This window comes from Neodiprion fabricii, chromosome 5 (genome assembly GCF_021155785.1).
Source record: "Neodiprion fabricii isolate iyNeoFabr1 chromosome 5, iyNeoFabr1.1, whole genome shotgun sequence".
In the NCBI taxonomy this organism is placed as follows: domain Eukaryota; kingdom Metazoa; phylum Arthropoda; class Insecta; order Hymenoptera; family Diprionidae; genus Neodiprion; species Neodiprion fabricii.
This window is the reverse complement of record NC_060243.1, coordinates 34,474,009-34,492,133: the sequence shown is the minus strand read 5'-3', so window position 1 is coordinate 34,492,133 and position 18,125 is coordinate 34,474,009. Positions and strand designations below refer to the sequence as shown.

The following is an 18,125-nucleotide window of genomic DNA, read 5'->3' as shown; positions in this document are numbered from 1 at the left end:
CAGCTAGAAGAATATTCGATAATTAAATTATCAAAATGCAGCCTATTACAAACACTCTGTGAAATTTATTCTCGCAGCAACTCGTAATTGATAATTAAAGTTAAATACACAATTAAAAAAATGCTGATTTAATAATCTTGAAACCTATAATGGTGTTCAATAGCACTAGGAATATAACAAAACGTAATTAGACGTCGTGAAAGTTGAGTAATTTATGACAATGACAAATAATACTGATTGCCGCCCGATGTGATTTAACGAACAAGATACAGCTGTGAATATCAGAGAATCGACATCATTAATAAACAACCAAGAATTCTTGTGGAACTCAACATATCGTGGAACTAAATATACCGATGACGAACGAGAAATGCAAGAATAGAAGGACATTAGAAGAACAGTAACCCGAATATAATATTTACACTCGTATGTGAAAAGAAGTAAATGAATTCAATTCCTCTGATACAACAGTCCACGGGCGTTAATTACTAACACTCTTCTTTCGCTTAATTAACGAACTTCTGGAAATATTATTATAAATTTTACCTGACGCAACAACCTATAGTATGTGTATATTAACATTTTGCAAGAATAACTTTTTTCACGATACTTACTATACGTACTTATAAATTATAATATTACACTCGGATATGTAATTCCGTGGTGTTTTTGTACTGAAGTTTTTTATCGTAAACTCCACATCTTTAAGCAGAAATTTATTGGCCACACACGTACAAGTGTAGATAATTACGCTAAATAGACAAGCGTCGAAAATCATTTTCATGATTTCAGGACGAATCTTCTACAGTGAAATAATGTACAAGAGTACAAGTATTACAGTATTGACGATTTTTCTGTCAGTTGAATTGTTGATATAAGGAAAGTGATGTTTACATGAAACGTTGGCAAAGGTTCAAGCTGCAGATTTACACTGACAAGAGAGAAAAAAAAAGGAGTTGATGTTTATCGGGAAGTCCGTCTATAACGCATTGCTTCTTCCTGGTGTGATGACCGTTTATATGTGGGTTTTAAAAAGAAACAAAATATCAAATGGAAAACAAATTTTCAAACTTGAAAATTTTACTATTTATCATTTTTCCATGAACTTTGAGTTGAACATGAATGAGCGGTGTTGAATATAATAATTGACAGAGTAGGTATATTATATGTATATACACTATATAATATATATATATATATATATCTGTTACAATGTATATGGTATTGCTTTAAATAAATGAAAAAGGAATAATAATCGGGACCATGCAGTGATAACTGATACGTGTAGTTTCGTATAAGTTACGGTAATATTTGAGTTTTTCTTCAATTTCCAACATATTCAAGTAAATTCACATTACTTATTGAATTGATGTATTTATGGTATTACTGGAAAGAATTGTATATACATGCATGATGATCAGTACGTTCTAGTTGAAATTCTTACGGACTTAAAGTTATTAAAAATTTTTAAATAACGATAACAACAAAATAGTGCTAACAGGAATATAAGAATATTAAAATCTCTTATTCTTACTGACTTGTGATATTGAATTATTTTCATTAACTATAATACTATTTATGGTTGCGAATGTAAATTGATTGTAGCTGTACATGGAATTCGATTATTGGTTCTACACCAAATAGAAGTGTGTGGCCGAATATGTACAAATGTATTTACATATCATCGATACATATCGAGAGGTAATTATTATTGATTAGAAGTTCGAAGGCAAAGGAATAATTCACACGTTGCTTTTTACTCCGTTCCGCAATTCTTCGTCGCCGTCAACTCTTTGGCGTACTTTGTCCAAAATTTGTTTCAGTTCGTTGGATCGCGCCGTCTTGTACTGGAGATGAAAAAAAAAATGAACAAATCAAACTTTGAGTTAATACTCATAGAGCTACACATATTCTACGCAGATGAACGTCACAAAAAAACAATGACTGCCTCCCGAGCCAGATCCACTCACCCCTCTTACATTACGAGACAAAGTGATTTGACTATCCAGTCGCTTGCCTTCTACCTGTCCGCAATATTGCTCAAGTTGACGCTTCGATAACATGAACAACTCGGAGCCAGCCATCCCTCGGAGCTGCCGACAGGTTCTGTGAATAAATAAATATGTGTACTGTTCACAACAATATTTCAGGCAATTTTTCAACCATTTGATCTTGAGTTTTACAAACAACAGTCAACGGACCTGCTGATTTCTTGGATTACAGTATGACGAAGTGATCTTACCGCCTATTTTATATCCTTATTTTGTATATTTAGAGAACTTTTCAACATATCTCTTTACTGTTTTTTGCTATTTCTGATAATATACTAATAGGTTTTCAATACTCGATTTTCGTCCACCGTATTTGATCCACCGTCTCGAATATTCAAAATCTGATTTCAGATTCGTAGTCAGCGACCCCAAAAACCATAGAATACTGTCTTGTTATAAAAGTCGACTCGATACAATAATGTGTGACTCAAAGGGTTAAGACGAGTGTAACGGCATTGTGAGAATATCGTTAAAATTAGCAGCTGCACGTGCAAATTGATTCAAAGCATCACGTTCTTAATTGCTATCTTGTCAAAGGTGTACCTTCAAAATAAACAATGGCTATGATATACGTACTTATCTGAAAATCCTTTAGCTCTCAGCCAGCTTTGAACTTCACTAGGTGTAGAGCGATTATCGATACACACATCCGGCGTCTTCACGATATCTAAGTTCCGTCTCTTTTCGCGAAACATTGTCAGGACGTATTTGAGCTCTTCTTGCATTTGGTCTTGGCTGCTGAGTCCTACGAGGACAATCGGAATTACAGCAAACTTTTTTACATAATAATCGGTAGCGTGATTCCGAAATCGGGATCCCATGATTATAGCAATATGGCGTCGGTGTGGGTAATCAGCTGATCGTTTTTGATAAATTTAGTAAATTCAAGGTAGAAAAAATAACGTGCCAGCTGCTATAATTTCATTTAGTGACATTGAGTCACTGTGAGATAAAATATGTGACGAATGGTCGTTATTATAATTAAATCCGACTCAGTGCTGCATATTCACTGCCAGAATATGGAGTTTTCTGAATTTAAGAATCCCAAAATGATGTTATAATGGTCTCACCCTCACCTGGTCCAACCGATTTGTTACTCTTGGACGTCCCACTTTTACTAAAACTTGGAGGATCACCAGTGGACCTCTTTGACATTGGCAAAGGCAATGGTGGCGGAGGAGGTGGAGGCGGTGGCGCCTTGGAAAATGAATCTGAATTTGACGCGAGACTAGATTCGTCGCTCCGACGCATAGTGCTGGCCTTCGACTGCGAACTTTGGGGTGAAATACTCGACAGATCGTCGACACTGAGGCTGCCACTCGACGTGCTCGAATCTGCTGCAATACCTGTGAACCAATCGAAGAAAGATTTTGAAACACTTCAACGCTGGAAGAGCGACACCGATCACATGCCCTTCACCAAATTTGTGTGCACCTCAAGTTTAAATAAGAAGCATATTGATTGATGTGAAGTTGTGCTGATAATAACGATGGTCGTCAAATGTTTAATGGCGAAGTAAAACTTTCAGGGTTAGTATATCAAATGGTGTTATCCTACTTGTAGCGCAGTGCAGCAATATCATCCTTGTCACTAAATTTTTTTCTAGTTCTTTTCAAGTGCGCAGCAATTTGATGAACATACCTTCAGTCATCGTACAATTGTGTTAGCAAGACGGACAAACAAAAGCATCACTTCGATTGAAGATTTTACGATGATTGGCGTTACTTAGAGAGGAGTTAGGAAAATTGACAAACCTCAAGCACTTTCCCGCAAGCATGCGTAAAACGTGGTGAGTTTTCCAATTGTTTAGACGAAAAAAAAAAAGAATCGGCAGAATCAGCGGTTTGATAAATATCAATAGCTGTATTGTTTTATCATAAGATGCACTGACTTGTTTCTGTATATCAATTGGAAAACCCACGTAGATAACTTACCATAAAAGTAGAGATTTTCATCCTGTCGCAGACGTGTTTTCACTGGTGTGTAGACGTTGGGGGTTGGAATCGCAGTCGTGTCACTTCTTGTCGGAGGAAGCGGTAAAAAAATTTTTGCAGCAACAATTCGAAGCGAAGGTATCGGCAGACATGACGCTTTGATCACAATTGCAGTGCGCGTATAGAGACACAAAAGGGAACAATAAATAGAAACAAAAAAAAAATAAGGGAGGTAGAGAAACTTTCATCGGCTTTCCTTTGAAGTTTATTTTAAGTACTGTATGCGGTTTTCGAAAAATTTTATGTATCCGTATGTGCTGTGCACGTTGAGTATTTTTTTCAATTTATTGACTCCAACGGGAAATCATTAACGAGGTATGAAAACCAACAGGTGAACAAAAATAATACGTGAATTATACAATGATGCGGGAGATATAACGTGGACACAACTTATTTTGCACAGTCTGTCTATGAACGGCGTGAACATGGAACTAAGTACGTAACTGTCAAATTATACGTGTATATGGACAATCACAACATTTAAACATACATCATTAATCGTATATATTTATTAATAAAAGATTTACATAAATTACAATACAATAAAATACTGGACCGATGTGTAATCCATATCCGGTAAACAACGTATGCGTACAGAAAGATGAAAAACAAAAGAAAAATTCACACCGACAAACAATCATGGAAAAGCGAATATTTTTGAAAGACCGGAGAAAAAACTGAAAAGGGACTCGTGTACGACTTGAGGCTTTTAAAATTATTGCTATTCCGTTTGTTCGCTATTCCTCTGTTTTCGAACGGGTTTTTCTTTTTCTTTTTCCTCTTTCTCTATCTTTCTCTCTTCCCCTAACTCACTCCCATGCTCACTCTTTCTCTCTTTCTTACTCTTTTTTACTTACTCTTTTTTCTTCTTACATTAAAATGGTAGACGTCACAAAAATCATCTTTCTATCATTCACTGCGATAACAAACTTATGCGATGTATACGTATACATGTGTGTATAATTATGATGCCAAGGGTCGACTAAATGTATAATAACACTTGGAATTGACCGATACTAAATTTTGATAATCGAGCATGCGGCGGATTATTTTCAGATGACGATGTAGGCGTGTTCTAACAATACTTACCACATTTATTTACATTCTAAATACGATACGCTACGGTAAAGAAAAATAATTATTTACGAAATATTCAAAACCCAGTTTCGGAATTTGAAGATAAGTAATTCGATGTACGTATAAAAACAATCGTACAACCTCTATGATGCAAAACAATTACGCATTCTAAAGCGTGTCAACGATATAATTTATTTCTCCATGTTCATTTACTTGTTCCAAGTATTGCAAGTCTATCATTCAAGAAAAATTCATAAAATATTTATACTTTCATGTACAAAAAATTATATTCTGCAACACATTATTCATTGAAAAACTGAGAAAGAAATTGAAACGGATTATTACGCATCTTTCAAACGTGTATATCTACAACAAATCATTTCATCCATCTCTATGCACGTGTAAATTCATGCGAATGATCACAAACGTCGTTATTTCACATATATTCAACGACACAAACAGAAACCCATATTATAATAAGACAACGGACAAACAGATATTCTGAATTAAACTAAAACGGTTCAACTTCTAGACAGATCAAGTTTCCGATAGGTATGCACCGATCTGGTTGAGGTGTCGACATCAGTTAAGTACTACAAGACAAGCATTTGGCAACCGAAAATTCGACTCGTCAACCATCTAATCTTTACTTGGACGAAGTATTGGGTGTTAAGTGTTGTAATTGTTAAAGTGTATGTATATATGTACTTATATATTTAACTTTAGCACTTTGAAATGCCATGTCTGGCTACGTACACGTACAGATATGGTACGGTAAGAATTTTTTAATAGATAAATACGCAATATTTGTTATAAAATATATGTTTGTCAGTTTTGCAATAGTTAAAGCAAAGACGGGAAATAATTTGAAAATTTCATAAAGCTCGTTCGTATCTAATTAAAGAAGGAGTACGAATGAGAACTTGAATGATGTAACACGTGAATCTCTAAAATCATTCGTCCGCCATGATTAAATTTCGAATAAATCGATATTCTCTGTTTAACGGCAGAGGAATATTATCCTGTACTTATCTCTCCGGTTTATACATTAGCTCGTCTAAAATCTGTTGCACATGTACATAATAATATGGTGTCGGTGAGCTTGATTTATGGGCCTTAGAAATATCGAAATTCACCTTTTTTTCCGAGTCGTTCTTTTCGAACCCAGTCAGCGGGGGCCGGAGGCGGTATGGCATGAGGACGATGCGAGGGGTCAGGTCCCGGACTGGTGCTGGTACCCTCGACTTCAGAGTCCTGAATTAAATGATAAACTTGTAGGCGATTAAAGACTTTTCGGAGCATTGAATCAATAATGAATGAGCCCTATCGTCTTAATCGGAAAACAGGAACGGAGAAAAGTGATTCAAAAAATATTCAGAAACATTATTTACTCGAATGACGGTGAACACGAATAAAACAACATCTCTTCTACGTAAAACAAATGGATCTGAGAAAATTTGAATAGCACAGGCTAAGGTTCAAACAAAAACAACTTGCTCGGGATCTTGTAAACGGTCTTTTTCTTTTCTTAAGGTCATGTAGTACTACTACCGTTACCGACCGAGCAAACTCACCCTTCTTGAAGGCTGATGAAAAGGATGTTTGCTCGGTCAGTAAGGGTAGGAGTACTATACTAAGTACTTGACTTAAATTTTGGTTCACAGTGTGCCCAGTCGGCCTAATGTAAAAGAGTACTCCAATAATGACGTTGTACCTCGTAATTGTATCCGTGTCCCTGCCGTTGATACCTGCTGGTGTACAGCGGGTTATTGAAGACGTCGTTATCGCCGGCAGGCTGATTCGTCGAGCTGTTGTGAGGCGCGACGATGGTGTGAGGCACGTGGGCGATCTGCCCTTTCGAATTCCTGGCCTTCCACCACTTTCTGCTGTCGTCGAGGAGCTCGAGGTACTCACCCCTAACGACCGTCAGCTCTTTGTCGTTGTTCGCGGTCCGGGGATAGGTAACCTGGACGATCTTCGCGTGTCGCGCCACCAGCTCGTCAAGCCAAGCTTCCTGCGCGCGCTGCTCGACCGGCACACCGCGGGAACCGCGTTCGATCGAGTCGAGGGATATCTCGCTGTGCGCCCTGGTCTGCTCGACTCTTTCCCTGTCCTCACGGCCGTAGAGGTCAGAGGCGGGCCCGTAATTCCGCTCGAAGTAATCGTTGCTCGGACGCTCCTCCCTGCCGCCCTCGTACTCGAGGTAGTCGCTACTGTAGTGCGACTCGTCGACATCCCGGTGGTTGTAGTAGGGCTCCCCGAGGTTCTGCTGCTCCGGGATCTCGTCCCTCTTCTGCTTGTCCGCGTTCAGCAGCGAGGCGAGATGGTCGTGGTCCCGGTCTTCCGGTATCGGGTACTCTGGAGACCAGCCGTCCATGAATATGGGGTGGTAAAGAGGCACGTGGCCCTTCCACTGGTCCCTGGGTATCAGCCACGTGTCACCGAGGGAGTGCCAGAGCTCCGTTTCTTTGCTCGTCACGCAATTTATCAACAGGTTGACGGCCTCGCGCGTCAGGAGGGGGGACACCACCTTGTTCGGGAGGTTTGGGTCGTAGTTCGTATCGTGAGAGGCGTCGACGATCAGCGCCAACGGGGTGAATAGGAAGTGGACGAGCTCTGGAGCGTTGGGATCGTGAATGTGCGCCTTGAGCTTGGCGAGCAGATTGAACGAGAGTTTGAACTTTTGGAATATGTCTATGAACTCCATCTCCGGTGGCGGCTTGGCGCGCATCGTCAGCATACCGTCGCCGAGGTTCCTCTTCTTCGATTTACGATTCCGGCGACGACGTTCCAGCTCACGAGACGCCGCCGCCGCGTGCTGAAGTCGCGCTATGAACTTTTCTATGTCGTCGAAACAGTGGTTCAGTATTGTCACGTCCCTTTCGTACTTTTCCGAAGACGTCGAGGACACCTCGTCGATGTTCTCTTCTCGCGACATGTCGTTCGTTCCGTCATCTGAAACACAGGATTGAACCGTAAACCGTGTGAAACTCCAAGATCTCATCTCACGCATGCATGAGGTTTCTTTAGCGGGACGTGGCAGGAAATAATCTAGCAGAGAAGTATGTAGAGACTATCGTTCATTGCATCAATGATACCGCAGTCCTAAAACGCAGCCTTCCAATCAATCTTACTCAAGAGTTAGGGCAAAGTACACTAGCGCAATTAAAAACCTAGCATCGACAAGATCAAGGGTTATGGTAACTAATTCAAGATTACGTGGGGAAGCGCAGATTTTGCTGGACAGCCTCCGATCAACTGCCAGGAGTAATCCGTCACCATGATTCTTACTATTAGTTTCCGCGTTCCTATCTTTATGGCAAATAATAAAATCATTTAGAGGTGATTCGGTGTCTTAGGCAGAGTCATCGAGCCAGGTTTCAGTAACGGCTAGAATTGCAGGTTGAGAAGTCTTCAACAGGAGGTTGTGGCTCAGGTTCTTAAACTTTGACCTCAGTCCCCTAGTATTCTGATAGACAATATAGAGCTCCACCCCAAGAAGTATTTTGCGCGACGATCACTGTCAGTTTTGGCATTGACAATCATGGGCATGTCATTTTTAAATTTGATTGTTTTGGTTTCTTTATTTTTTTTTGTTACAACACCTATTGCTTTGCTCTGCGCGTTATAACGGGAAAACTACTTTTTGGTATTGATTGTTTAAAATTATTATTATGGAAATGAAAAACAACTTTGCCTATGTGATCTTGTTGAGTCAATACAAATGAAAGCAACAAAATTAACTTATTGAAATGATACTAGTGCGTTATTTAGATCAGAGGTTCAAAGTGAATGAAAATTTCAGTCATAAGAAATCGAACATTGAGATTGCAGTGGTGTTTGAATTATACTAAAATCAGACTCAGACTCACTGTTTGCTGCATTGAATGCCGAAACTTGTTCGCGAACATTAACACCGTTCAACGGAGGTTCCGGAGGAGGGAGAGCCGGTGGAGGTGGAATGTGACCCCTCGGTCCTCTGGGAGAACCACCGGGGACTAATTTCCCCATTTGCAGCATTTTGAGATCTTCGACAAGATCCTGGGCGGAGACGCTCTGACACTGAAATATGTGCATTTCGGCACGTTGACCAGACACACTGTCGTCAGCAACTGTGAATACCAAAATATTGTTGTACATCTCCATTGGATCCCTGGACGTGAAAGCGGTTGGTTCCTGTATCAATGAGGCTGGGAATCTCTCCATTACTGCCTGAAAGATGAAAAAGGATATTGCTGTTTCTAGTTCTTTCAAGGTATGACAATTCATCCAAATGGCAATTTCCCTGAAATTACCCCGGTCTCGTTGTCCATTATCAAAACCCACGACCTCTCCAGACGTAGCTGCATTTTTTGACTCCATATACCATTGCTCTTTTCAAGTTGAAGGAGCCTCCTCATTCCGTCGGCGGGATAAACTATGCCAGTTTCAATCGTCACAGTAAACGTCGCCAAATGCTCCATCAGGTAAGTTGGTTCCGAACTCGTACCAACTGCCCCAGATGTGCTCGGAGGGCCACTGGACCCGCCATCTGAACGATGTGGAAAAATAGATACATGAAATAAGCTTAAATAGCAATTCAGGGGCACGAAATAAGAATGAAATAATTTTTACTCACCTTTGTTGTAGGTCGATGTGCTGTGACCACTGTTGTAGTAAGGCATTGTGCGACCACCGCTTCAACTCAGCGTTTAACTAAAAAGAATCAGAATTGTTATATCGTAGAATTAGTGTATAGAAAACATGGTAAATAGACATTGAGAAAGGGTTTTGCAGTCCAGTGTCGTATAAGTATTTTTATACAACGCGAGCATGTTTTACGCGTTTTTCAATGTGTTTTCCGTACCCAAAGTACCAGTTTCCATAGCGGCCGAGTGAGTCTACGAATACGCATACGCGGAGTATTGAAAAGACCACTTTTAAGTCCTATGAGTTTAGAATGGTCTTTTCTATACTGCGCGCATGCGTTCTCGCGAACAAATCTATCATTATATCACCCTAACCTCAATTTCGTGCTTCGTGAAAAAATGTATAACACTCTCGTTATGTAAAGAATCGTCTGCAACAAGGTGGCAACGATCTATTCGCCTCGCGTATTTGCAATATACGTCTTCCAACGGAATCATATAAGCTGCAGCAAAAAAAGAAATAGACAGAAACTGTCAAAAGAAAAAAGTAAGTAACATAACCTCTTTATCGTGTATACAGTAAACGTTGAAAGTAGAAGCGATATTGCAATGCTCAGGTACAGTAACAAATCAATTATTCATAACATAACACAAGAAATGGATTTGTCACAACATTGAAGGTTCACTTTGGGTGCCAAAACGGTGTGATTATATATGCAGTAATCATTTTATTGAAAATAAAAAAGGAGATGAAAACAGTCCAAGTTATATACCGACAATATTTCCTTTAGTATATCCGCAAAGAAGCGTAAATGAAATTATGGGACCAAATAGATATGATTTAATTAATATATTGATTGATGAAACAAGTCATCGAGGTTTTTATAAAACACAGGTTATAATATGTTTTATTGCAGGCATGCTCGGTTTATAAAGCGGGGAACAGACAACGTAAAATCTACAGTCGCTTCACGCAGGCAAAAAATTCTTGAACAATCACTCAAATTAAATAAAAGAACTTGAGGCGCATTGGAGGATGTTGAAATGGAATACATCAACATCAAGACAACAATCGATCATGGGTGTCAAGTTACATCTCTTAATAACGAGCAATTTGACAGTACGTTTATTTGTAATGGGATTGATTTGGATGGTAAATCTGTGTGGGATGTGGAAATTCAAACGAATACAAATGAACATTCAAATGCGGTAATCACTTCCAAGAGAAAAAAATTTTGAAGACAAGCAGTGTGGCACAGAATCGAAGAATTATGTAAATGTAAGTATAGGACGCAATCTAGAAAATGAGACCTTGAATACTCCACAATTTTCTGGATTTGCTGGATATTTGTCAATAAAAAAAAGGGAACAACTTTTAAATTTTGCTGGTATGACATTTCAGAATTTTAATTTATTACTAAAGCGTTTAAATGACAGATCAGATCATAGTAAGCTTTCCAAAGAAAATCCATTTCTACTTTTTTTAATAAAAATCAAAACCGATTTGACATTCTCAGTGATTGCCGTTTTATTTGACGTATGCAGAACGACCGCGTCAAGAATGTTTTTTGCTGTTTTAAAGTACTTATCTGCTGCCACACAAAATTTAGTTTTTCAGCCAAAGAAGGATATTGTAATGCGGTCTATGCCAGAATATTTTAAACCAAATTATACAAATACTCGAGTAATCATCGACTGTACAGAATTCAGTGTCACTCAATATTCGATAACAGGATGTTCTGTTATTCGAATTACAAGAAAAATTTGACAGCTAATCTGCTTATTCGAATCCCTCCATTTGGATTCATTAGTTTTAAATCCAAAGTTGCTGGTGGAAGACAAAGCGATACGCAATGGACTGAAGAATCAGGTTTGATAGATTTACTAGAAGAAGGTGACATCGTTTTGGCAGACAAAGGATTTCCGCAAATTAAACAAACGGTGGATGCAAAAAGGAAAAAGGTAACAGTCGTGATGTCTCCTGTTTTGGAAAAAAAAAAACAGAATTTAGCAACGAGGAAACTGAAGCCACGTATAGCATAGCATGAGTTTGGATCCACGTTAAGAGGATTATGCAGAGATTAAGAATCTATAAAATTTGATATAAAATGTTTCATTTCAGTGGTTTTTTGCCAATAACTTTTGATCGAATCAATATTTATCAGATCGCGACGCCTAGCTTTGTAGAGCTTTCAAAGATGAAAAGAAAGTATTGCACTTTATTCTGTACAATTGAAAGGAAAAAAGATAAACGCGAAAAACGTTAAAATCATAGTTTTCATTGAGTTTTAAACAATGTTCCCACGCGATTTCACAGGGCGGGATGATTATTTTCATCGTTCGTGTACACCAGTTGTTACTACTCACACGAAAAGTATCAGCTGGCCCCAATAGAATAATGCGAAAGAATTTGTCATATTCGTGGTATATTTCCTGGACTAAATAAACCAGGAGAACTTCGGGCTATCGAGTCACTAGAAGGCCTTAGCGGGCATGCTCATAGCGATACGTAAATCCTCATCAAAGCAACCATTGAATTAAAATTTTTCAAGCACCCCAATCTTGACGTATAACAATCCGATAAGGAAAAACTCGACATTCGGGCATGAAAGATTCTGAAATATTGAACCAGTTGTCAACTCTGATGATTTATCGCAAAATTTTTTTAGTTCCGTAATTGTTCTTTATACACCTTATACACCGTTCTCTTATCTGTCGTTGCGGTAAATCGAGCCAATACTCAATGGTGCGACTGTTTATGTTGTGTTTTCATAAGCTGTCTGCGCAATTTCTGCAAGGTTTCGGCCTAAGCTTGCAGTCACTCGCCGATTAGATTGCAGAGCACCTCGGTGATCAGCGAGTATAACTGATAACGTTTACCCAGGCATCTTGTACACACAATCTTCGATATGAGTCTAAGTTGCGATACAGTCTCAATTGTGACTCATTGAAACAGTGATTATTCGGGGGTGGGACTGAATTCCTCCTATATGTCTCACTTGTTGTGCCTCGTGGAAAGGTAGATGAGGAGGGAGAAATGAAAAAACAGATACTTGTACATTTTATCACTTATACCTACGATTCATCATATTCCTTGCTAAGTTATCGCTATTTGCATGCACTATTTTTATCCTCTCATTCGCTTTTCTTCACTGTGATATTATAAATCAGAATTGCTGGCAACTGGGGCGTTTAAGTATACAGGAAGTTATATCTCGACAAGGTGAGGTCAACGATACGAAAAACCAGTTCGCGGCAATAAGGCCGCCAACATAATCCAAAGGAGTAGCCCGCAGGAATGCATGCGTGCATGTATTTCCGTTCGGTAAGTATTTACTCTACAGAGGTCACCAAAGGCCATTACGAAACGTTGCTACAGCTGCGGTTATCCTTGAATAATACCTTTATGCATATTATACTCTCTTACGCGCATTGTTACACCTAATGACAAAACTAATCTCCCACAGTTCTGATTGTCGTCATCACCATGATTGCACCGTTGTTATTCAGATTTTTCTTTCCACATCTATATTATATACATTATTCGCATACAACTTTCCCCGTTTATAATTTAAATTTGGAAAAATTCTCTAGTTTGAGGGATTACACTGGGTAGCAATGACATTGTCTTAAAGTATAGACTTTAAGCTACTAAAAAATGGGGATGAATTTGGTGTACTTGGTGACGCAAGATTGGTGCTGTATTGTTTAGTTGGAATTATTATTTATCTGGTAAATGCAACTACTCAATAAATACTTCAAATTATAAATAATACATTTTTACTCATATAAGAGTTGGAATTAAATAATTCATTAAATAATTACAGGCTTCAATTAAAGGCAGGAAAATATGTGCAAATGTATGCGGTAAATATATAGGTTCTGCAATGCCGAGGCTTTCTCTTTTCACGCTATCTCTTATATTATTCCCAATATAACGATGCGGTCAATTTCCATTACAAGATGATGTATATGGTACGCGAAAACTATTAATTGACAAAATTAAGGGTTAATTGGTATCAAAGGGCTGAGCGGGTATCAACAGTGACACCTTGCCGATAGTTTTTAAAAATATAATGTATATTTTACTTGAAACCTTATCATTTCGATAGCAAAGAAAACGTTTTTTTCAAAAACTCTCTCTCCTCGAGGATTGGCGACGGAAATAAATAGTTCAGAAGTCATCAATCGAGATGACGACGTGTGTGTAAATGTCTGGATAGCTTCAGATACGACGATGTGAGTTCCCCGATATTTTTTTGCCATTTCAAGAGAAATGCCGATGGCACGCACGGTAATTCTCTTTCGCAGCGAAAGTAAGATATTTTCGAAACTCAACCGACTCCTAAACCCCGGAGCTGCGTGATATCCTATACACCAAGCCTTTTCCTGACAATGTTTTCCTGCCTTACAGATCTTTACCTAAACACAAACGAGTACAGAAATTACACCAAAATCATCTAATCTCTCATTTGAATACGCTGCGTATCTTTTTGCATAATTGAAGATAATTAGGAAACCTAAAAACAATCTGTATCTGTCACAACTTAGCGAAACAGTTTTTCACTTATTCTGGTTCATAGTGGCAGTTATACAAATTCAATTTCAATGAAATTTATTTCTTTTTAGCATAAGAGGTCGTGAAGAGGACGTCAAATGATTGTTGGATTATTTGTCAGAAGGTAATTTGTGCTTTCGTCACAACGTCTATGCTGGCAGGACCCTCGAAGTCAGGTTCATTAGCAACTGTTATGTTCGTATATACGTACACCTCGGTATGTATGTATATATACATATACACGTGCTGATATATGCTATACACCTTCTCGCCGACGATAATTAAATTTTTACCTTAATTAGTAGTTGGTAATTTTAAATCAGCAGAAATGTAGTTTAACGATTTGAAAAAATAACTAGGCGCATATTTCCTGGTTGATTATAAGAAAAGAAACCAACGTTCTAATAATAAATTAATAAATTATTCATCGGCTGTATGATTAATTATTTTTTGCAAATACCATGATTGTTGTTATTTATTTTTCTGCATCGCTGCTTATATATTTATAATATGTAGCATGCATTCATGTCTAAATACGGCACATTTTGGTTTCACGTTCGACAAAATGGACCACGCACTCATTATAATAAATAATAAACCACTGACACATGTTCGCTCATCTACATGCACATACGCATTAATGTATAGTTGGGTTCCCGGATTCCGAGCATCTCTTGATAATCGTATAAAAGTAAGTTGCGATGGTCGGAACCGGGGCAATTCAATTAGTATACACGCGTAGTATGCGAAAAGAAGAAAAAAAATTCTTCAATATTGAATCAACACATTAAGTACCGACGGTAAAAAGTTTTGCCAAACAGATTATACGCAGCTCATCTTGTACTATTATGTGAAATACTTTCAGTCTCGCATGAAGCGTGTCAACAAACGGCGATTACGTTATATTTACTTCTTCGCAAGCGGTATCTAAGTATGCTTTTTCATGAAAGAAATTGGCGAATGATTGTATGTACGCTGTTTTCTTTTTTCTCAATTGCAAATCGAACGACGGGAAGTCTGCAACCTGCGCGAGCAAACCAACCAGTCTAGAGAAATAGATTAGATTGGTAACAACAACTCGGCGGTGAATTTCTCCTTCATATACCGTCAAAACTGCGTCTGATCTAAACTCGTTCTGGCATAGAAACTTATAATTACAAAATTCCCACCCAATTCTCTAGAAATATATTTTCAGATTCTCATGAGCATCGCAAGAAGTATGACTCCATGCATAAAGAAAAAGAAATACAACATCCCGGCATCATTGTTAATACTATGTGTGAGATTTTCGCCGCTCAATATCCTCAATACCTAGAGGCTGCCATTTTGGTGAAAATCGTGTCTCCGATATTGTCAAAGATAGGCAAGTCAAAAAAGGCGTACGAAGAGCAAGAATTAGATATCGTATCGCGCCTCAAGAGGAATCAAATTCTCCTCGCGGTTGATTGTTCGGAGTGACACGACCGACGTGCGAACGTGCGTCTCGTACCTATGGAAAATGACATCATCATCGTCATCGACCCTGAATGAGGAAGAAAGAAGGAAAGAACAAAACTCAACGGGTGAAAAACTGGCAACAAAACGTCACGTGTGCACGCGCCTTTATGTTGACACTATCGAATTCGAGATGTAAGCTTGCGAGGCTGGATGTTGGGCAAGTAAGGAAAGGTGCCCCCCCTCCCCCCGCTCATCTCATGCGGCATCAAAGAGTATTAATGCACGCGCCGATACAGGCGTGTGTATGCGTATACCAATGTACGCAAGTGTATGTACCGTGTACGTATCACGTAGGATGTGTATAGCCAGCCAGAAGGGATCAGTTCTTGGCTGAATCGCATTCCAGAGATTCCAAGGCGACTTTAACCACATTTGAAATTCCCAATCCGTAATGGACGCGCTTATCCCACACACGAAACACGTGTGTACACATACGTATATGTATACAGTTGACACAAATACAGAAGGTACGACGCGTGTACGCATGGCACGGTTCGACTTACGTGCATACGTATACCTATGCATATATACATATATATATACATATATTGTATAGTCGAGAAACTTTCATCTGCTCCCGGAATACACGTACGCATTCATAACTCGTGTATAATAATATAATATGCCTATGCTCGTTTTGAAATATACCTACTAACGTTATGGATCTTCATCGTTGTACCGCAAAGTGCGGTGTGAAATTGATTGACAATTTGAAATTGATGGGGTACGGTAGATAAGAAAGGTCGACATTCGGATGCCGAGTTAGATATCGGTCGTCGGACCTCGTCAAGGCCAAGGTCGAAAATCTAATGGCTGGTTGTGAATGTGGAATATGGTGTGTAGCGTTCGACGATCGTGCAGACGCTGGAAGTTAGGCGCAGGTGTTTTCAAGCGATTTTCGATACCGCGAAGTAAAATAGATCTACACACCGTGTACGGCATGGCGAAAATCGGTGCTCGAATCCTGCAGCGCGGTGTCGGTGTGCATACATGTGGCAAAGTAAGACCGTTACGAAACGCATCGGAAATGTCTTCGAGGCGTAGGTATAGGTACCCCGTTGTTCTTCCGTACATTAACATTACCCTACGTTTATGGGAGGTTGCGCGACGACGACGTGCTTCACAAAGCTATTCGTGCCTTAGGCTGACACACCCTGTATCGGAATTGATGAAAAAATTTCCAAGGTGTGCATATCAAGCTCGCATGGCGCGTGCACATATTACCGGAATAATGCGTGTGTTTGTCTAACCGCATATTACCCTAATCGGGAAAGATAAGTCGCTATACTTTTCAATTCTTGATAGGCAAGAAACTAGCACGAACTTATCAGCATTTTGACAAATTTGACTGAGCTGTTCGTCAAGTTTTAATTAATCATCACAACCGAACGGGATCGACCAAAATTGTAAGGATCGAGATGAAATATTACGTCCAATGTAGGTACAGACGCTTAAATAATTCAGTACACCGTGTGCGGCTAGTTCCTGGAACTGATTTCTAATCACCTTGGTTTTCTTGTTAGTTACGCCGGTATGATTTTTGTTTTTCTTTTTGATCCTCTTTCCCCTTATCGTCACAACCCAACGCGATATTTACCTCGGGCTACAGCATAAGCTGGGTACGGGATTTGAGCTCGGCTTCAACCGGCAATTCGGCCGTATCTTAATACACACCAAGAACTGAAACCCTAATTGGATTTTCAAGAGGACAATAACCAAGAAAAAAAGACAGGTTGCGAAATAAGCCGCATAATGGGTGAAGTGGAATCGACGCTTGGAGCTCCGTTCAAGTTGTGTTATTCGTACCCCATGTATATACTGATACAAAATTACGGTAGTCGGATGTTAAGACTAGCCAAAGAGTGTCCATATCTCTGCTGCTGCATGTATGGGCGTATGTGCGTGCGTGTATGTGGGTGTATCGGTGTAGTGGAATATCATCGATAAATACCTTGTGACAGCCGAGTTTTGGTTGAACGCGGGTTTGGCTCGACGAAACTTATAATATCCAATATGACGGTGGTTATAATCGTAATCGCGTGGCACAAGACCAATCGCCGCCGTTTATTTTCACTGTAAACTTATCAACTTACAGGTATAGCTGCAGGTACCAGAACGATAAAAGTTTGAAAACTATCAACTCCGTCAACAAGTGTCAGTCCCGACGTCACACTCTACTCACCTATATACAATACGGCACAGAGCAACGGAGTTTTGGGCGGACCTCGGTCCCACTCATTGTCGACTGGAAATACCTGTGCCGTACCTCTATACCTGACGAAGCCCCAGGTAAACTTGGGCGGGTGTCCCCCTTCTTCAC

At 39.3% G+C, this 18,125-nt stretch overlaps 1 protein-coding gene across 4 annotated transcripts; it reads right to left on the bottom strand.

Annotated features, from left to right (window-relative positions):
* Nucleotides 1-609: 609 nt before the first annotated feature.
* On the bottom strand, nt 610-18,115 carry LOC124182573 (epidermal growth factor receptor kinase substrate 8-like). Of its 4 annotated transcripts, none has more exons than XM_046570020.1 (11): nt 17,988-18,115; nt 9,741-9,817; nt 9,418-9,653; nt 8,995-9,334; nt 6,837-8,077; nt 6,259-6,376; nt 3,986-4,141; nt 3,128-3,397; nt 2,628-2,796; nt 1,971-2,106; nt 610-1,847 (listed from the first exon to the last, which is right to left on the bottom strand). In XM_046570020.1, exons 2-11 carry the CDS (start codon nt 9,784-9,786, stop codon nt 1,743-1,745), a joined length of 2,817 nt encoding a protein of 938 aa, XP_046425976.1. In that variant the 5' UTR covers nt 9,787-9,817; nt 17,988-18,115; the 3' UTR covers nt 610-1,742. The 4 variants fall into 4 exon arrangements, with proteins under 4 accessions (XP_046425976.1, XP_046425977.1, XP_046425978.1 ...); XM_046570021.1 differs by having other exon boundaries at nt 17,899-18,045; XM_046570022.1 differs by lacking the exon at nt 17,988-18,115 and adding an exon at nt 17,757-17,892.
* Nucleotides 18,116-18,125: the final 10 nt, after the last annotated feature.

Coding starts and splice junctions, on each gene's coding strand:
- LOC124182573 (XM_046570020.1), bottom strand. CDS start 9,786: ATGCCTTACTACAACAGTGGTCACAGCACATCGACCTACAACAAAG. Junction 9,654..9,740: donor CACATCGACCTACAACAAAG/GTGAGTAAAAAT, acceptor CACATCGTTCAG/ATGGCGGGTCCAGTGGCCCT. Junction 1,848..1,970: donor TGTCTCGTAATGTAAGAGGG/GTGAGTGGATCT, acceptor TTTCATCTCCAG/TACAAGACGGCGCGATCCAA.